The sequence below is a fragment of the Berghia stephanieae genome, chromosome 1 (assembly GCF_034508935.2).
Source record: "Berghia stephanieae isolate SIO BIC M18660-M18661 chromosome 1, UCSD_Bste_1.3, whole genome shotgun sequence".
NCBI lineage: Eukaryota > Metazoa > Mollusca > Gastropoda > Nudibranchia > Aeolidiidae > Berghia > Berghia stephanieae.
In genome coordinates this window covers 86,174,713-86,194,470 of record NC_088360.1, presented here as the reverse complement: position 1 = coordinate 86,194,470, position 19,758 = coordinate 86,174,713, and the positions used below count along the sequence as shown (strand labels likewise).

At 32.6% G+C, this 19,758-nt stretch overlaps 1 protein-coding gene across 2 annotated transcripts in view; it reads right to left on the bottom strand.

Moving 5' to 3' along the window:
- LOC144960060 (trafficking protein particle complex subunit 13-like) overlaps positions 1–19,758 on the bottom strand; it is a 154,805-nt gene that overhangs the window by 8,211 nt on the left and 126,836 nt on the right. The window contains exons 4-8 of one of the 2 annotated variants that reach the window (XM_078893010.1): positions 14,609–14,693; positions 10,964–11,094; positions 8,106–8,178; positions 7,477–7,521; positions 3,990–4,025 (exon numbers count right to left, since the gene is read on the bottom strand). In XM_078893010.1, coding sequence (XP_078749136.1) covers positions 3,990–4,025; positions 7,477–7,521; positions 8,106–8,178; positions 10,964–11,094; positions 14,609–14,693 — 370 coding nt within the window. The remainder of the gene's footprint in view (positions 1–3,989; positions 4,026–7,476; positions 7,522–8,105; positions 8,179–10,963; positions 11,095–14,608; positions 14,694–19,758) is intronic. The other variant, XM_078893017.1, reaches the window with a different exon arrangement.

Here is a 19,758-nt window from a genome sequence, read left to right as displayed (position 1 = left end):
ATAGGAGGATTGATGTAACATAGGATATATCATGTAAACAATATAAAATTATGCAAACTTATAATAGGAAATGATTTAAAATAAGATGTATCATGTGAAAAATATATAATGATAGGAATCCATGACAGGAATGATTTAAAACAGGATGTATCATATTATGTATGATGATGTGATGACAGTTTATCATGACTATGGAGATGAACAACATCAGGGTAATTGGACAATACGATGAGGAAGACTCAATTCACTCCGACAACGACTCACCATCTTCCACAATATTTATGTCTTAAGCTTAAAAAGATTTCCCATTTCAATTTATCAATCAGACTGATTTATATCTATAAGTTTATAACAGGGGATATCACAATGAAGCCTTCTTAAACTCAGAGGCTGTTACTGACCAAAAGCTATGCCACAATACAAGGCGACGAAAATCAAAAGAAAGAAAATTAGCGAGGAGTATTCATGGAATCATTTGTTTCCTTCAGCACTACTAATGACAATTCACTTTCCACTTTCTTTTAATTGTCACATAGTATTGGGATGACTTTGAGGAAAGTGGCATCTATAAGTTAACGGATGTTACAATGAAACATATTTATTTATATGGTTTAAAAGGGGGTAGCCCAATTAGATAAAAAGAGCACTGAAAGTGAAAAAAAGCATACTCTGCATTAACAGCAACATCTTTTTTTTGTAAATTAAAAACTTTAATGTGTTCTTCTAAAAAAAATAATTGCTTTTAATTATTTGATTATACCCCTTAAACCATTTTGGAACAACAGGGAGTAGAACGGAACCCCTCTACCATGACTTCCCCCTCCCCCCTCTTCCCCTCCCTCTCTCTATCAACTTTTTTCCCCTCTGTTTCCTAACTCTAACGTTAAGATTAATTAGGAAAGAAAAGAAGAGGGAAAAAATTACATTAAAATGGAGAAAAACAAAGGCTTGTGGATACTGAATGTTTCCACTTTCACTAATGCCTTACCAATTACTAAAGAGAAAGGATAAGAGATTGAATCGTTTTTATTGTTTCCTTACATTTCCACCAATGAACATGAATATCAGAAAATGTTTGGTTACCAATTAGACGATTGTTACCTTATACTTCCTGATTTTCTAAATCATTATCATTGGGAAGTGAGGTTGCCTTTGTAAATAGTAGTTTTATTTAAAGATTGTTTCGCATGCATGAACAAGATAAAGGAAAAAGATGAAAATTGGTGACAACTTTTTAAAACAATTGATGCAACAGAATCAAGGAGATGGAAAGTCTTGGTTTATTGACTCACATTAATAGGGTGCAAATGGGTTTTTAATGATGCCAGCATTCAAATTATATATTTCTCTGAAGTTTTAAAGCAAGCACTTTATTACAAGCAATCTCTATTATTAACTTTAAAATATATGTTTGTACTGACAGTATTTTTTAACTATTGTAAAATTAGTATTACTTTTAAACATAAAGGCCATTTAATTGTAGTAAATTTTGTTTTTTTTTAAAAAGTTTGTAAATTCTGATTTATTTCCTATTTCGCATGATGTCAACAACAAAAAAATACTTCTGTAATACAAAAAAAATTGTTTCTAATTAGAATAATGATTACATAAGTTAATTATTTTTTTCAAACGATATGTTAAAGCGTATAAGTGAATGAAATTCATTTTTAAAAACAAAACAAAAAACCAAAACAAACAAAAACAACAAACGATAGAGAAAGGCAATATGTTCATGATATGCCTTTAAATTGTTTTCTAAAAAGTAACTGAGAAACAGTCAAAACATGAAACAAGGTGAGTTTTTATTTTAAAAACTGTTTTTATAAAAATCAAAAACAATAGTACAAAATAATAATAAGAATGAAAATAGACAAAAATTCAAGAGAAAAAAAATCAACATTGATAGAAAGTTAATTTAATTAAAAGTTACACCTCAGTACACTTTAACCAAACGAATAGAGAATTTACAGAAAAAAAAAGAAAGAAAATTTCATGAATGAATAACAAAATATATGATTAAAATTAAAAAGTGTAAACAATGGAATAATGTCAATGGTGCCAATTAATCAATGGTGAGTGATACTTATGTCCTATCAAGTAGTGTATTAAATCAAGGTAAGCAAATTGGGGAACCAGAGCGTGTGTGATTTGATTCAAAGTGTGCAGCGTAATTATCAATTGTCAAAATCACTGGACTAAAATGAGAGACAAAGGCGATAGGAGTGAACAAGGTATATTTTCAAACCAATAACAGATTCGCGTGAGAGTTTAAAAAAAAACAAAAAAAAAAAAAACGAACCGGAATAAATAAAATTGTGACGTCAAAATAAAAACCATGCAGGGGACAAGCAAAGATGGAAGAAGTTTGAAATTAATGAAAAGGTAATTTGACAACTTGTTCCAATATTACAGTGGTACGCTTTCCACATTTGCTGAATTCAAAAACACTAAAATAAATACATAAAACACGCATAACTTGAACACTCGATTTGAAAGTTAGAATTATTTTATAACACTGTCAAAACAGATCAATGGAGGACCCCCCCCCCCCCCCCCCCCAAAAAAAAAAAAGGAAATAAATAAATAAATAAATAAAAAAAAACATACAAAGAAAATTTGAAAAGTGAAATTTCCTGATAATGACGTAATGGCACTAAAAATATTGGTGGACTTTGTATGATAGGTTCCTACATAATATATATATATATATATATATATATATATATATATATATATATATATATTATATATATATATATATATATATATATATATATATATATATATATATATATATATATATATATGTGTTATATATATAGAGATGAGTGAGAGAGATGAGAGAGAGAGAGAGAGAGAGAGAGAGAAAAGAAGGAGAGAGAGAGAGAGAGAGAGAGAGAGAGAGAGAGAGAGAGAGAGAGAGAGTTTGTGTCTTATTTTCATTATCCCATAGACATGCCACGTATGATGTGAGATTAAGATTTGATTATTCTTCAAGAGCTGTCATTTGGGCAAAAAGTAATAAAATTATTCAGCCTAATCAATATGAATTCAAACCGTCTTTAAAAAATGAGATATGTATGAATTCCTGACTCTCCAAGTGTAAATTACTTTTGATTCTAAACTTGAGTATAGTCTCGATGATATTTATTTCACTGAATGAAAAATGTTAAATATTTACTTTATCTGTCAACTTATATTACTTTACAAGATTACTTTACAAATTACAGACTGAGGGAATTATTCTCATTAAGTATTTTAACTTGATTGTTGTAACACAGATCAAGAAATAGAAATAGAAAAGAAACATATGGAGCAAAACAACACCGACAGATTTATAGCAAGGCTTTTGAATATTCATAACAGCCATTTTTATCAAAAGTAACAAATGAAAATAGCAAGACAACGAAAACCCAATAGTTAGAGATAAAAGCGTGCAGAACTTACAACAAAATCCTGTCAGAGCACAAAGATGTAGAGGCAAAGATATGAAAGCACAAAATATCAAAACCACTTGACTGAAAATCTAACGCTTTTAACACATTATTTATATTAGCAACATTATTATAAATCAAATAGAAAAATAATAATTTTGGGGATGAGGTAGTCAAGGGAAGGGGGCTACAGTAAAGCATTCTCTTTCAAAAGTCATAACTTCATATGGGTTTTATCATCAACTTCATAAACACATTAATTTCAATACGATCAATCTGCAGTTAAACTTCTGGTTGAATACCTGAAGTTTAACACATATCTAAATGATATTAAGAACAAAAATAATTACTTATAAAAAAAAGTCAATATCTGCCAAAAGTTTCTTTATAATTGATTTTTTTTCGTACATTTTGATAAAATAATTCGATATTTTTTCTTTTTAAAAAAGCAGATTTAACTTGTACTGCATGTTGAGTGTTAGTTGGAAAAATAATCCACATAAAACCTTGAGGGACCATTTTTCCAAAGTTAAATACTGTTGTGACAACAATTACCTGATCAGTAGAGATGCCTGAAAGAAGAGCTGGATTCTATAGATAGATTAAAAATGTAAACAGCTAGTGTTCCAGTGTACCTCAGATATCTAAATACCACAGGCGAAAATATTAGAACAATTTACGATATTGGTGCTCAGTGAATAAATATGCAGTTGGTATACCAATCAAGTTGGCCGCAAGGATGTATCTGAGAGTTCATAATCTTATTCAAAAATTTATTCTAATAAGTGGGTAACAGGCATGGACACGTTGTGGTGACTAAAAATTTCCCTTGATGTGTAATTGGTTTTCTATTCCATCATATGGTTCACATATAAATGGATAACTATTCATAGATTCTCATAAACGGTGGATTTAACCCCATACAGGCTAGGTTTGATTTTACTCTAACCTAAAAGGATAACTTAATGCTACAACAGTGAGAGCCATATCACCACTGATATTTAGACTCGCCTTTGAAGTAAAAATGTCAAAATATCATGTAAAGTACGAGTCAAATTAAACTGCACCTGCAGAGGGTAAAAGAAGAGAGATTGAAGAGTAAAAAACCTGAAGAAGTTGACAAAAATTGTGACTGAATTCACTGGATCCTACTGTGACATTGAATTTGTGTTATTTAAAGCATAAAAAAAATAATATTACTGTACCGGAGGAAATCGGGCTTATATCAGAGGAGAAAATGGCAATTAATTTGTAATCAAGGATACAAATGGGTGGTAGAAAATAAACGGTATCAAAAAGCTAACATTTACTCTTACCCTGCCATATCAGGTCTTTAAAAAGGATTTACAATTTTAGTTAAATACCCTAAACAGCATGTTTTAAGTCATTCAAAAGGTGTCATCTTTGTTATTAAGTCCTTCATAGATAGGCCTATATAGTGCAGAACTATTAAAACGTCCGATGTTGTGATAAAAATGTCTCCACCAGGATTAAAATCCAAAACTCCAAATCCAAGGGTGAATTAATGAACAACAGGAAATAGAATGGACGCTTCAATTTAATCAAACAAGACAGATAATGTAGATGCTTCAGGTTTCCCCTTTATCAACAAAACCTGATGAATGAAACACTGAAGACGAATGAGAGATGTGAGAATGGCCATTCTGACATAAATTGTTATTATTTATTTCTATCTAATAGAAAAACTATTTGAAGTCGACTATCGTCTCTGTGTTAAATATTTAGTGCCAATAATATCACTTTTGCATTTGATTGTCTCACTGTGCATTAACAGACGCACACATCTTCTCATAATCAATACCCCCTTGCAGGTTGTTTATCATGCAAACATGATAATGCTATCTCTCATTTTCATAAGAGGGCAATAAACTAAAATTCCGAATCAAAAATGTGGTTGCTATCTTTGTGAAGGTCAACCATAAAGCAAGCAAGATTGGTGACAGACTGGTGAAAATAGAGCACAGTGATATCATTCAAGGTGTGGTATTCTTATAGTCAGACTACGCACATTACATCTCTTAATTCAGGTATTTATGAGCAGCTAGATACAAGCAGTACTGGAAATTGTAACAAATGGATAACTACTACGTACTCTGTGAAATGGAAATTTGTCGTGCGGCTATGTGGTCTAGTGGTATGATACTCGCTTTCGGATCAGAAGGTCCTGGGTTTAAGCCTCACTCAGTGCATAGTTGGGTCCTTAGAAAAGGCTCTTTACTCACATTCTCTCACAGCACTCAGGTGTAAAATGAGTACCTGGCTGTTAACAGCGTAGTCTCTGTCAGAAAAAATTGTAATATTGTCTAACAGGCATCATGTCTCGTTCTACATGTTACATGTTGCTATTGGTCAGGGACCTTTTGTAAAGTGCTTTGAGCATGTTTAGTGGATATTGCGCTACATAAATGCTCAAGTTTTTTTTCAATAAAGCTTGTTAAAGCTAAATGGAGAGCTACTGAAACTGTGCATTGAATAATGAAATTTTATTTCCTTTTAAATTCACTGTGAAAGAAACAAAATTCATTTCTTTTAGAAATCACTCAGATTATATTCATTCTCACCTCACGTCGCATAGCTGTTATTTCAAACATGCAACACAAGGATGATAATTAAAACACACCATGCACTTAGAACTTTAATGTTTATATTATACATAGTAATTAAATAGTCTTTCACAAAATTTTACTTAAAATGCATGACGTGCGACTGCATAAAAACTGAAAATATCATAATACATAAACTGAAAAAAATATAGACAAGACTTTGGCTCTAACTTCTATGCAGCTTTGAATAAAAGCTTTCATTCAAAATGAATGTATGGGATATTTTAAAAATAAAAATCAATATATACCATCAAGCACAAAGATAGGAATAAATATGCGCCAGTCACAGAGCAGTCATGGAAGTGAAATTGATAACTATAACGGCATAATTCCAATTTTCCTGAATCCCGTGTGTAACCTAAACATAGTTTAATCAGAAAATAACATTGTTTTGAATCAGGTGAATCTACAATTTGGAGCTTTCTGAATTCATCAGGTAATACCAAAAAACCGAATTATATGAAAAGAAAGAAATCAAAACTTGGAAGTAATCTTTTTAAAATGTTTTACAAAACAGAAATTACTAAAGGCTTCTCTAATGTTGAAACAGAACATTTTAAACGGAAAACAAGGAATAAACTGAGGATAAAAATAACAAAATAGTTTCATCTAGGTGGGAAAAATCAAAATCAAATGAATATACATATTTTGTGCATTTATGATAAAGCACAAATGAAAAGAGAATTTAAAAATATGCCGACAGAGATCTAATGCTACTTTGGACTTTTTTTTTTTTAATGAAAAAAAGAAAAATGAAGATACAGTTGTGCAGAGCTCAACGACACTCTAAATTAGTTTTAGTGGTGCAAAATGTCTACAAAGAAAAATACCAGAAATAAAGATACAGTAAAGATAAACAAAACAGTAATAACGAATTCTTCAGAAATAATCACTAAAAAAACTTCATGAAATGAATATTTCTAAAAATAAATGCCACCAAAATGAAAAGTTTGTATAAGAGATTTTTATATTATAACAATAGTTTTTGAACATTAATTATTGATTAACATCCATACCATGTTTTATGCTACAAAGCAAGAAATTTCAAAATTATGTATTTTGAAGCACTTTTAGCCTTAGATAAGATCTGTCGATGTGTGGTATACAGATTCTTTACCAATATGAAAAGTGTGAAAGTGAGTAAAGCCCAGTTAAAGAATATGCTCGATTGATCGTTAAGCCTGTTTGTTAGTAATAATATAGTATAACACACATTCTATTAATAATGTTAGGGCATCACTAGTCGTCTGACAATTTTTAAAAAAAGTTTACACAATTCCTAGTTATTGAGCTTTCTATTTAAGTGTTTTGGTAGAAATTGTATGTGGGGTATGACAGAGCTATATCTGTTTGACAATATCTGAGGATGCTAATGAATTTAACCCGCATAATACAAAAAACATCCCAGAATATCTTACCTCTGCATTGTAGAATTTTGTTTTGACATCTAGTGGCTTCAAAACCTAAAATGTAAGAACATATAATACTAATCACATTTGTAAAAAAAAAAATGGGAAAGAGAGATAATAGAAGAGAGCGAACAGATTAAAACAAGAATGTAGACGAAAGAATTAACTTTATGAGAGAAAACAAACAGTAAAAAGCAATAAACAAACAAATGAATTGAAGAATGACTAAAAAGTGGACAGATTAAGTCTTCCCAGCTGCAACAAAACCACTGGTTCTATTGCAATTATGATTTTGAACTGCAAAATTTATTTTGGAGTTTGCAAAAAATGTAATCACTATGTCACATCCAGTGATAATATTAACTTAAGTAACGCACAAAGCGGTTCAGAAAATTTAGAGAACATTTTTCAATCCATATGTATATGAAACATTTTTGAATTAATAAAAAAATCAAATTACTGTACAAGTTCCAAAAAATTATCAACAGCTGAGCTGTTCTTTCTTTCCATTGGATAAAGCTATAATAAACTGGGAGTCATCACTCCCAGTGCAATGAATTAATATATATATATATATATATTTTTAAAAAGAGGAATGAAAGAGAAATTATAAAGCTGTACAAGAAAGATAATCCAACCTGAAATTTGAAAAATTTCCTAAACTGCATTCTTTCCCCTGAAACCAACATGTAACTGACAGCACACACCAGTCTGAAATAAAACAACACAGATATATAATATCAATATTAAAGTAGATGCAGGCATGTAAATATCTATAAGAATTGTGTCTGTCTGATAGTGTCAATAGAATCTAAATCATTGAATTTTTTTTTATTAGTTGAAACTAATGGTAATTCTTTTAAATTCAAATTCATTATTTCATTCGATCCATCCTCTTTCCAGAACAAAAAAGAAAAAAGAAATTTAAAAATATGGAAAAGAAGGTACGATAAAAGGAACAAAACAAAGAGATAAAAAAAAGTTTTATGATTGAGGATAGATGAAGAGAAAAAAAGAAAAGAAAATAGTAAAAAAGAAATGTTGCCCACTTCAACATTTAGTCAATTTTGGGTTTGATTTTACTGCTCTCTCTCTCTCTCTCTCTCTCTCTCTCTCTCTCTCTCTCTCTCTCTCTCTCTCTCTCTCTGTGTGTGTGTCTTTGTATGCGTGCGTGTGTGTGTGTGTGTGTGTGTGTGTGTGTGTGTGTGAGAGAGAGAGATGGAGAGAGAGGTAGAGAGAGAGAGAGAGGGGGGGGGGAGAGATGGAGAGAGAGAGGGGGGGTGGATACGAGACTCTAACATTAGATTCAGATGCTTTGATGATGGCACTAGCGTTATTGGAATTGGGACCTTAAAAAAAATAGAGATCCCAAAATATAGAAATATGCACCTATCAATTTTCTCAGCTCAAGTAAGAGTTGGGTACTTTTCTTTTAATATGTTAATTTTCAAGAGAGCATATTATTCTATTCAGGTTAGAATTAAAACAACAGAAGACGATATCTATGCAGTTTTAGACCAAAACTAAAAGATGCTAGCATCTAGTGACTTTACGTTATACATCATCATCATCACCACCATCATCATCATTGTCATCATCACTACCTCCATCATCCTCAGCATCATCGTAAATAATCATCGTTACCATCACGACCTCCTCATCATTATCATCATACCATCATCATCATCACCATCATCATCATCATCATCATCATCGTCCTCATCATCATCATCATCATCATCATCATCATCATCATCATCATCATCATCATCAATAGCAACAACATTTGCATCATAATCATCATATCCATTATCATCATTTTTAACCAAATATCTTATTGAACATCATCATACAACGGACAATTAGAAGAAAACAAAACAAAACAAAACAAAACAATATATAAAAAATATACAATATACAAAAAAAAAAGAAGAAAGAAAGACTGAAAGTAATAAGAAAAAAAAAAGAAAGACAGAAATGCAATAGAAAGAATTTCTTTTTTTTTTTTCCAATCAATAATCAAACTGCCAGAGGCAAATTTAGGTGCATTGGAAATCAACAACTGACAAATACATTGTTAACTTCTAGTGATATTTCAGTTGATCGATAGCATCAAATCTTGAAATGGCGGAGCTTGCACAGTTCTTAGCAAAAGATCCCACTTTTACTCTACAATAATAATGATACCTCTTTTGACTGAAGGATGAATGAATGAATGAATGAATGAATGAATGAATGAATGAATATAAAGCTTGAAGACATTAAAATGAAACTCGTTTTGTCGCTCTCTAACCGTTTACAAATTGGTATATGATATATATAGCCTTGTTGGCAATTAAGTGTCATAGTTCATAGACATTAAAAGAATCCTCATCCACGATTACACCCCCCCCCCCCTCCCCTCCGTTTTACCCAAACATATACTCAGGAACTAAAAGTTTTCTTTTTTCTTTTTTTTTTACATATATGTATATCATTTTTTTTTTTTTGTAACTGACACATTATTCTCCTCAATACAGAAATTATCAAAATCTGTTGCGCGAAGTGGACAGTAATAATATTCCCAATTTGAATAGGATGCTGGTCTGTGTCCAAACACTTTCTATCAGATCTAATTTTGATAAATAATCATCGTTGGCACAACAGAAGAGCCAGACCTAGTCCGTTTACAATATGTGTGCCGAGTATATGGTCAACTCTACAGACTAAGCTGTTGTGAAAGGGCACGAGCTTTTAATTTTCCCCCCCTGATATTTGGTTAAAATAGCTTTTTAATAAACTAAAACTGGAGATATTTCTCCAGTTGATATATACCAGGTTCTCGTCCGGTCAACCAATTTAAGGTAAAAGTAAGACTTTTTCATTAGTTCTAATTGCTTTTGTTTATGCGAAAAACAAAAATTATATTTCTAAATATCATAGTGAAAACAATCTTTAACAGATGGGAGTTGTGAAAGGGGTTGACCTGATGAGAGTCTGATATTGTATCAAGGTGGAGAAAAAAACTCCAACAGTAGAAAAAAAAATAACCGAAAGCAAACACCATAAGACACAAACTTTAAAATATAGAAAAAATACTTTAAGCTCTGTATAATGATACAGAAGTAAACAACCTCGAGGGTATGAATATCGGGAGAGTGTTTTCTTGCATGTACTTAGCTTTCTACTTACATCCTCCCATCTAACCTTAGCTGTGTCGAACACCAATTTTAAGAGTTTCATATCACTTTTAAAGAGAAGAGGCAGACCAACTCGGAGCTTGGAGGCACAAAGTGGAAGAATAGATGAAAAAAAAAAAAGATTTTAAAGATTTTGCATGAGCAGTCCTGGCTGGCCAAAGATAAAGAGGCTTGGTGCCGTATGTCCAAGGAGGAGGAGGATGGTGACGACGACGACAATGAAACTGATGTTAATGAAGGTGGTGGTTGTGATTATATAAACAGAACAAGAGAATAATCAGGTGCACTATGGGAGTTCCTTTTTTGTCCTTCCTTACATATGTGTGCCGAGCTCCTTGACCTCGTGATGTATGACGTCATCAATTGAGTGGTCTGGTTGGAGTTCTGGAATTGGCTGGGAAGACACTGAGGATAGGGAGATACGTTGACTTCCTGTCTGCAGGTCAGCCTTGGAGGGAAAGGATAGAAGAAATTATGGGATCCATTAAGATGTTGTGTCTCTTTGAAAAGAGTCTGTGATGTGGTAAGTACGTATATGCCATGTTAAAAGTCGTGTAGTTGCCAGTTCCGAATTGATTTGAAATTCTCTTGAATATACTCCTGAAAGGTGTTTTAAATTCTGCATTAGCTAGATAGGCTACCGATCGTCCATCCTATCTGCTAATCTAACTACCTGCCTCCTACCTGTCTGCTTAACTGCCTACCTACCTACCTGACTACCTACTAACTATATAATATAATTATATATATATATATATATATATATATATATATATATATTATATATATTATATTATTTTCTTTAAAAACATGAAATAATAGTGCTCAACTTTTTTTATAAAAAGAGCTATATATAAAACATTTCAAGCATAATTATCATCAACTTCTACAATATTATTTCGAGCATTTGTTTCGAGCATTTGCTCTCATCATTCCTGATGAGAACGAATGCTCGAAAAAACATTGTAGAAGTTGATCATAATTATACTTGAAATATTATATATATATATATATATATATATATATATATATATATATATATATATATATATATATATATATATATATAAGAGAGAGAGAGAGAGAGAGAGAGAGAGAGAGAGAGAGAGAGAGAGAGAGAGAGGAGAGAGAGATTTATGATTTTCAAAAGTAAAATAAAACAAAGCAAAAAAACAGTCCTTTCGACGTTAATAAGAAAAGAGAGGCGTCGGCTTATAAGAATTATATTACACTTCTCAATTTTCAATCTCCGATTATACACCAGGATCTCGTTCAAAGAACTGTCTCAAAAAGCTATTTATTGGCCGCGGAGGAGGAACAGGGGGAGAGGAGATTAAAGGGTTTACAAAACACTGGCGTTCTATGAAAGGGGAAAAAAACCAAACAAACATTTAAAAATTTGGCCAAAAAGGGTTTCTGGCCAAAAAAAAAAAGTTTAATGTCTTTTTTTGGAGTACGCCAGAAGACTGTTTTCCAATGTTATGACTGGACACTATTTAAATACACACGTCTGAATAAAACCAAAGAGACTGTGATAAAACTCAGCCTCAGTATGTTATTTATACGAGAGGAATCAAAAGGGTAACTTTGTATGGAAACATTTTTTTGAAAAAGAAAGAGGATGAAATAAAACAAATGTTAGTGGGAGCCACTGTAAAAAAATAGTTATAAGACAAAGACGGCGAGTTTTCCCCAGACATATATGCCATACTCTGAGAAAACACATGTTTTCATTTTGGCTCGATCTTGGTTTCCACAAATCGATCGATGAAATTGATTCTCAGTTTGTCAAATAATCTCAAACCCGAGACTTCTAATTCGTTGCGTATTGAGGGCCATTCCGATTGATCGATATCTGAAGCAGACAATATGACAAAGCTGTGTTTTGCCAGAATACAACGCGGAGAATGAACGGAATCTTCAGGCCTGGGTTTCCAGAGGGGGCGCGGGAAGATGGACAACGGAGACATAATTATATTTGGTTGGAGCGAATGCACTTATTTGATGGATCTGTTTACAGGGTTGGCCAGATTATGCTGTGTGATTCAATTAAATGTTAAGCTAGAGGTATATTCAGAGGATAAATTTGTCTGGATCGGTAACTTTACGGAGCGAAAATCGATGTTGGTTGTCTGCTTATCATTGTTGTTCGTTGTGGGTGGAGTATATTATACTGAATTATTATCATTATTATCATCATCATCATCATCATCATCATCATCATCATCACCATCATCACCATCATTTTCATCATCATCATTACTGGTGGAGAACCCACAATAGTTGCGAAGAAAAAACCACTATAACGGGTAATAAGGTCTGACGGTGCGCGCAAAAGGCTTTGGCAACAGGGCAGCCAGATCGCGATTCCCAACGTCAAATAACCGATCAAAATGCCAAGAGAACGAAGACACAGTTTCAACGTTCTCTCACGAGTAAGAGGACTCAAACACGTTGTTGATTATACTCTCACACAAGAGCACGCAGACGATAGCTTTCATAAATTTAAAAAAAAATCAAAGGACCGATCATTATGGACTAGCAGATATTCTAAATAACCATTTACCCTTGATTTAAGAAATGTTTCCAAGTTACTCGTAGATCAATGAGTAAAAAATAGTTGTATAAGTTTTAAATTTGCCAGTAATTCAGTGCACCTCGGCGAAAATCTAACATGGGCTGTACAGAACAATGTTAACCCCCAACTTAATTCTTAAAAAGAATAGATTTAAGCTCAAGGAAAACGACTGAGGTGAGGCATATGATTAGGAATGATACAATGTGATTGTGATTTATAAAATAAAAACTTTAATTTATGGACAAAGCTAATGATGCGTTAGGATTGTTTAATGGCATTGCCGCCATTATGACGGCGCTCGTTTATGTCTCACAGGTAGTATTATCTTAAAACCTACGTCTTTAATACATTTCATCAAAGATGGTTTTTGAAATATTTTTTCAAACGCTTTAAAAATTAATAAGTATGAAAAAGAAGAGGTAAAATACATTGAATTGAACGGCGAAATCATGATCAAATGACTAGCATATTATGGACTAAATCACACAGATAAGGGGTAATGTGTTATATGCAAAGAAACTCTCCAAAGATCTGACTCCATCCATCAACACATGGTCAACACACCCAACAATCGACACATGATATGAAAAATAAAATCAAAGCAGATTATGACCATAGTGTGACTTTGTCTTATATGGGAGCAATCTTGCCGGGTCGTGGTCGGGTCGACATCCAATTAATTTCCGTCTTCCGATTCCGCACAACCTTTGATTTTATTGGTCGCCCAACGCTGATAGTATAATACCCGATAATAGGCTTGACTTCTGATTGCCTCTCACCGTGGCCTACAACACTTATCATCTTCCAGCAAAGCAAACATCATCAGCGGATACCAGCGATTATTGCATTTCTCTATTATTTTGCCTGGCAGTCTCGCTATTCATACAGGTCACTGATTAAAGCCATTTATTTTGCTAGCATTCTGAGTTCTTGACTCTCTAGAAACTCCCCATTCGTTATAACATTAAATTATTTTGACAAAAAATTGAGAAGCATTAATGGGACCTAAAAGTGTCACAAATATATTGAATACAAACAAAACCTGTTAAAAAGTTGATAACAAATACAGAAACTGCTCTCAATCTTTTGATATCGTATTATTCTCCCCCCCCCCACCCCCCCCCCCTTCCAATATCTGATGATTTGTTCATTAACTTTACATAAAAACTCAAAGGTATGTTGTCAACAAAACTGAGAGATACCACTGGGTCTGAAAAAAATGTTTAACGTTACGTAAATAATCATTTGACACTGAACACCTTCAAAAGATTCTAGGTCTAATCAGTTAGCTCTGTAAAATATTTTCACCCCATAAAAAACTATTATGGTCATATTTTCTGAATTGAAATGACTAAACTCACCATCAAGCTCACAGTAAAATTACCTTAAGAGTGATCTCTTTGCACAGTTGACTACTGTCGTTGTGGACGCTGATGTAACTGGAAAAGGTCTCGCCAAGGAAAATATTGCTGGGAAGAAGAAAAATGAGAACCATTTTTAAAAGAATTAAAAGAAATAAAGACCAAAATAAAACAAAAACAAAAGCAAAAATAAAAACAACCCAATAAAAATCACATTCGATACATTTTAAAATTTTGATAAAGGATATTGAATGGCTTCGATGAAAAAGAGAAGACTGGCTTTGTGTCTTCTAAGGTTGCTCTTGATAGTATCTGCGATTCTTGTAATTTTGGGTGTCGACAAAGGAAGACAATTCAATCCCAACGATTATTTGGCTTCAGTTACGACCTCAATTTTCCGCCAACACAATAACTTTCGGAAAAACAAAATTAAATACAATGCTGTTTTGTTTTTTTTAAAGAAAAAATAAAGAATAAAAAGCATGAATTCGTAACAGGAGCCTTTTTTCACGATGAATGGGATTATAACTAATGTGGTAGGGAAATATTGACGTATACTTATTTGCAGGTCTGATAAGCACACATTTTATGGGCTCATTGTTGTTACGAAAATACTCTCAAAACAATGCAGAGCAGTGTCCACTACAACAATGCTAAATCAAGCCACCCACGAAAATAAAAGACAAAAGGGAATTGGTTCAAAAAGGGAGATTCCAAGAGCATACTGTCAATGTACTTAGTTTGAGATCACCTAAAAGTCTCATCAGGACACCCGCACAGGATACCACAAAGATGGTTACACTTAAATCTTAACAAGATATGTTTAAAAACAAACAATCAGCACATAGCAGAGAGATAATTTACCCGGGGGGGGGGGGGGGAGGAGGGGGAGGGAGAGAGAAATGTCACCTCTCAAAGCTGACACTATACATTTGACTGTTTTCCTCTTAGCCAAGGAATCCGACAAGAGCCAGGACAAAACCATGTAATCCTATTCCAAGAAAGAAAGCAACTTAGAAAACAGATATAAATGGGTGGGGTGGCGGGGTGGGGGGGGGGGGGGTGTAGATACAACAAGTGCCCTCCTGCCCGCTATGGGAGGTCAAAAGACTTCGCGAAGTCCCAGGTTTGAGAGGGTGTTTTTTCCCAAGATGAGGATCATTTAAATCAATCGATGCCAAATTTTTAATACATGTGTTTCCAGAGTAGTTAACTGGTTAATCGACCGATATTTGAAGGACGAATTTTCTGGCCAAAACTTTTAAACGTGTTTTGTTTTGTTTTTCAATGTACGTCAGAGCACCCCTTTCAATAATTGAAAAAAAAAATTAAAACACTCTGTGCTGTAATTCCTATCGCGTATATAATATAATTATCAAAAAGCAACAAATATCTGATACACGATTAGGCCAAGATCCATTTTATAGACATTTCTATAATCACGAAAATGTACAACACTGAAACGCATGTATTGGATCTTCAGTCCCAGCGGACCAAGCGGTAAAACAATTTCCGTCCAGCATGTGGCACCCTACTTCCGGTTGACATGGCCAGCGGCTATCATTTGACCAATATCAAGCCCGATCTCGTGACAGGATCCATGTCCATGTCTGTCGGGTCACAACTACCTGCTGTCCGCTCTTGTCCCTCACTGTCTTCTATCCAATCTAATTTCCGTTCCATGCTATTGACGCGTAGCTGGTCTCCAGCAGACCCTGTGGGCCCCTCATATATGACCAATCGTCTCAAAACGGTATTATGTAATAATAATAATAATAATAATAATAATAATAATAATAATAATAATAATAATAATAATAATAATAATAATAATAATAATAATAATTATAACACGTCTGTACAAAAAATTTCCTTTTTGGGATGCAATAAAGTATTATTATTATTATTATTATTATTATTATTTATTATTATTATTATTATTATTATTATTATTATTATTATTATTATTATTATTATAATAATAATAATAATAATAATAATAATAAGAAGAAGAAGAAGAAGAAGAAGAAGAAGAAGAAGAAGAAGAAGAAGAAGAAGAAGAAGAAGAAGAAGAAGAAAAAGAAGAAGAAGAAGAAGAACAAGGAGAAGAAATTGAGCTTTTATATAGAGCAATATCCACTAAACGTGCTCAAAGCGCTTTAATAATAATATAATAATAATAATAATAATATATAATAAATAATAATAATAATAATAATAATAATAAATAATAAAAAAATAATAATAATAATAATAATAATAATAATAATAATAATAATAATAATAATAATTATAATAATAATAATAATAATAATAATAATAATAATAAGGACTCAACTAATCGCCGCTCAAAGCGGGACTAGAACCCTGAAACCCTGGATCTTCCAATCCGAAGGCGAGGGCACATATTTATGTCAGGGTGAAATTTATTTTTAAAGTATAAGATTTGAGTAAAACATAAATAATGTCCACAATAAGAAGAATAAGATTTTTGTTTCGTAAAATTTAAAAGATTCACATTTTCTAAATCTTATTATTTGACTCTAAATTCAATTCTATTCATCTAGACGTCTACCCTCTAGTCAATTTCAACATAACACCAGAATGACGCGGCATTCCGATGAAGAAACTCAAAGTCACTCAAAGTGTGTCATATATTACTACTGACTCCTATAGGGAATGAGGACGAGAGACGCATGCGCACAATGAAACATGACGTTCTCTCTCTAATAACTTTTCCGCCGGTGACGTCACAGACTATAGGTGACGTCCAATCAAGAGACGCTATTCTTCCGCTAATCTCATTCCCTATAGATCTGTTTCATGCATTTTACATTGGGCAATCTTCGGGGAGTGAAATCGTTATTTCTTTGAAAACATCTGAAAACGATCTGTCATGACAAACAAGTTATGTTTATAGGGCCACAGTACAACGACGTGTTTGTTTTTTTTTAAGCGTTCATAATACAGCAGTGATTTTAAAATTTCCGTTAAATAGTCAGTATATCTATTTCTTATTCCTTTGTATAATTTATTTATATATTTATTTATATTTTCATTCATTTTTTAAAATCTATTTATATTGTTTTTACTTATTTAATAATTAATCAATATATTTACAGCTTGCTAGTACCTATATATAATCATATTTCCATTTATCAACTTCTTTTTTTCTAGATATCAAACACAATCATTCATTTATCTGTAAATTCACTTATTTATTTATCTCTTTATTGGTATGTCTGCGGATCTCAAGAATCGGTTTGATTTTATGCCATTTCGTGGATAAACGACGATAAGAAAATAATTTTTTAAAATTGCTATCAATTAGACAACAGACAAGGCTACCTGTGGGTTGAAAAGGTGTGGGGGGAAAATCACTGCAAAGATGTTTTCGACACATTTTACCCATCATTGTCAGTCATAGGCCATGATGCTTTTCATCTGCCGTCCTCCAAATTCACAAGAGCTCTGCCACAAAAACACACACACACGCACACACAAGAACACACATACACACACGAACATAATATACACATATGCACATAAACACTTTATATTCACAAGAGCATTGTCATACACGCAAACACAACACAAATCCACAAAACACAAATCCACAAAACACACACACACACACACACACACACACACACGAACGCACAAATACACAAAATGCTAATAATATAAACACTTTGAGCACTGACAGGCAGTGTATACACACAAAAAATGCAACGCATCTATTCACACTACCTCGACAAAACACATTCATACGTTGTGACGGGAGTCGTATGGCTTAGAAAAACAGGTGGAATATAACACAATTTAATGTTCAAAGGTTTTTTATCATCATACCTAAAAATATTAGAAAAATAATATGATAAAATTTGAACATTAAATACACAGCGATGGCAGTATTGTGGTCACATATCAAAATGTCTTCCCAGCAGAGCGTTAGTGCCTGTTATAGATCAGGATGAGATGTAGTAGTATTAGAGATAAGTAGTATTTAGTATGTATAGAGTATGTAGTGTGTAGTATGAGTAGTAGTAGTGAGTAGTAGTTTTAGTAGTATAGTAGTAGTAGTAGTAGTGAGTAGTAGTAGTAGTAGTATGTAGAGTAGTGTAGTAGTAGTAGTAGTAGAGTAGAGTAGTTAGTAGTAAGTAGTAGTAGTAGTAGTAGTAGTAGTAGTAGTAGTAGTAGTTAGTAGTAGTAGTATAGTAGTAGTAGTAGTAGTAGTAGTAGTAGTAGTAGTAGTTATAGTAGTAGTAGATAGTAGTAGTAGTAGTAGTAGTAGTAGTAGTAGTAGTAGTAGTAGTTAGTAGTGAGTAGTAGTAGTATAGTAGTAGTATAGAGTGGGTAGTAGTAGTAGTATAGGTAGTAGTAGTAGTAGTAGTAGTAGTTAGTAGTAGTAGTAGTAGTAGTAGTTAGTAGTAGTAGTAGTAGTAGTAGTGTAGTAGTAGTAGTAGTAGTAGTAGTAGAAGTAGTAGTAGTAGTGTCGTCGTCGTCGTCGTCGTCGTCGTCGTCGTCGTCGTCGTCGTAGTAGTCGTAGTAGTCGTAGTAGTCGTAGTAGTAGTAGTAGTAGTAGTAGTAGTAGTAGTAGTAGTAGTAGTAGTAGTAGTAGTAGTAGTAGTAGTAGTAGTTGTTGTTGTTGTTGTTGTTGTTGTTGTTGTTGTTGTTGTTGTTTGTAGTAGTAGTAGTAGTAGTAGTAGTAGTAGTAGTAGTAGTAATGATATTATTCTTCTTCTTCTTCTTCTTCTTCTTCTTCTTCTTCTTCTTCTTCTTCTTCTTCTTCTTATTTATTATTATTATTATTATTATTATTATTATTATTATTATTATTATTATTATTATTATTATTATTATTATTATTATTATTATTATTATTATTATCTATTTATTTATTTATTTATTTATCTATTCATTTATCATCATCATCATTATACATTCTAGTTAACCATGGCACACTTAAGGAATCGAGAACTCGTTAAGTGCACACAATTGAGTCGGAGCAAAGAAAACGCTCCCCAGTTTAAATATCTCAACCGCTAACAGGGACAAAATTTGTTAGTGAATAATTATTGGGTAGTAGGCATGATGCAAGAGAGAGAAAAAAATAAATCACAAAAAATTAGCCTCCCTCGACTGAAGGCCGAGTCTGATATTTGATTTTCTT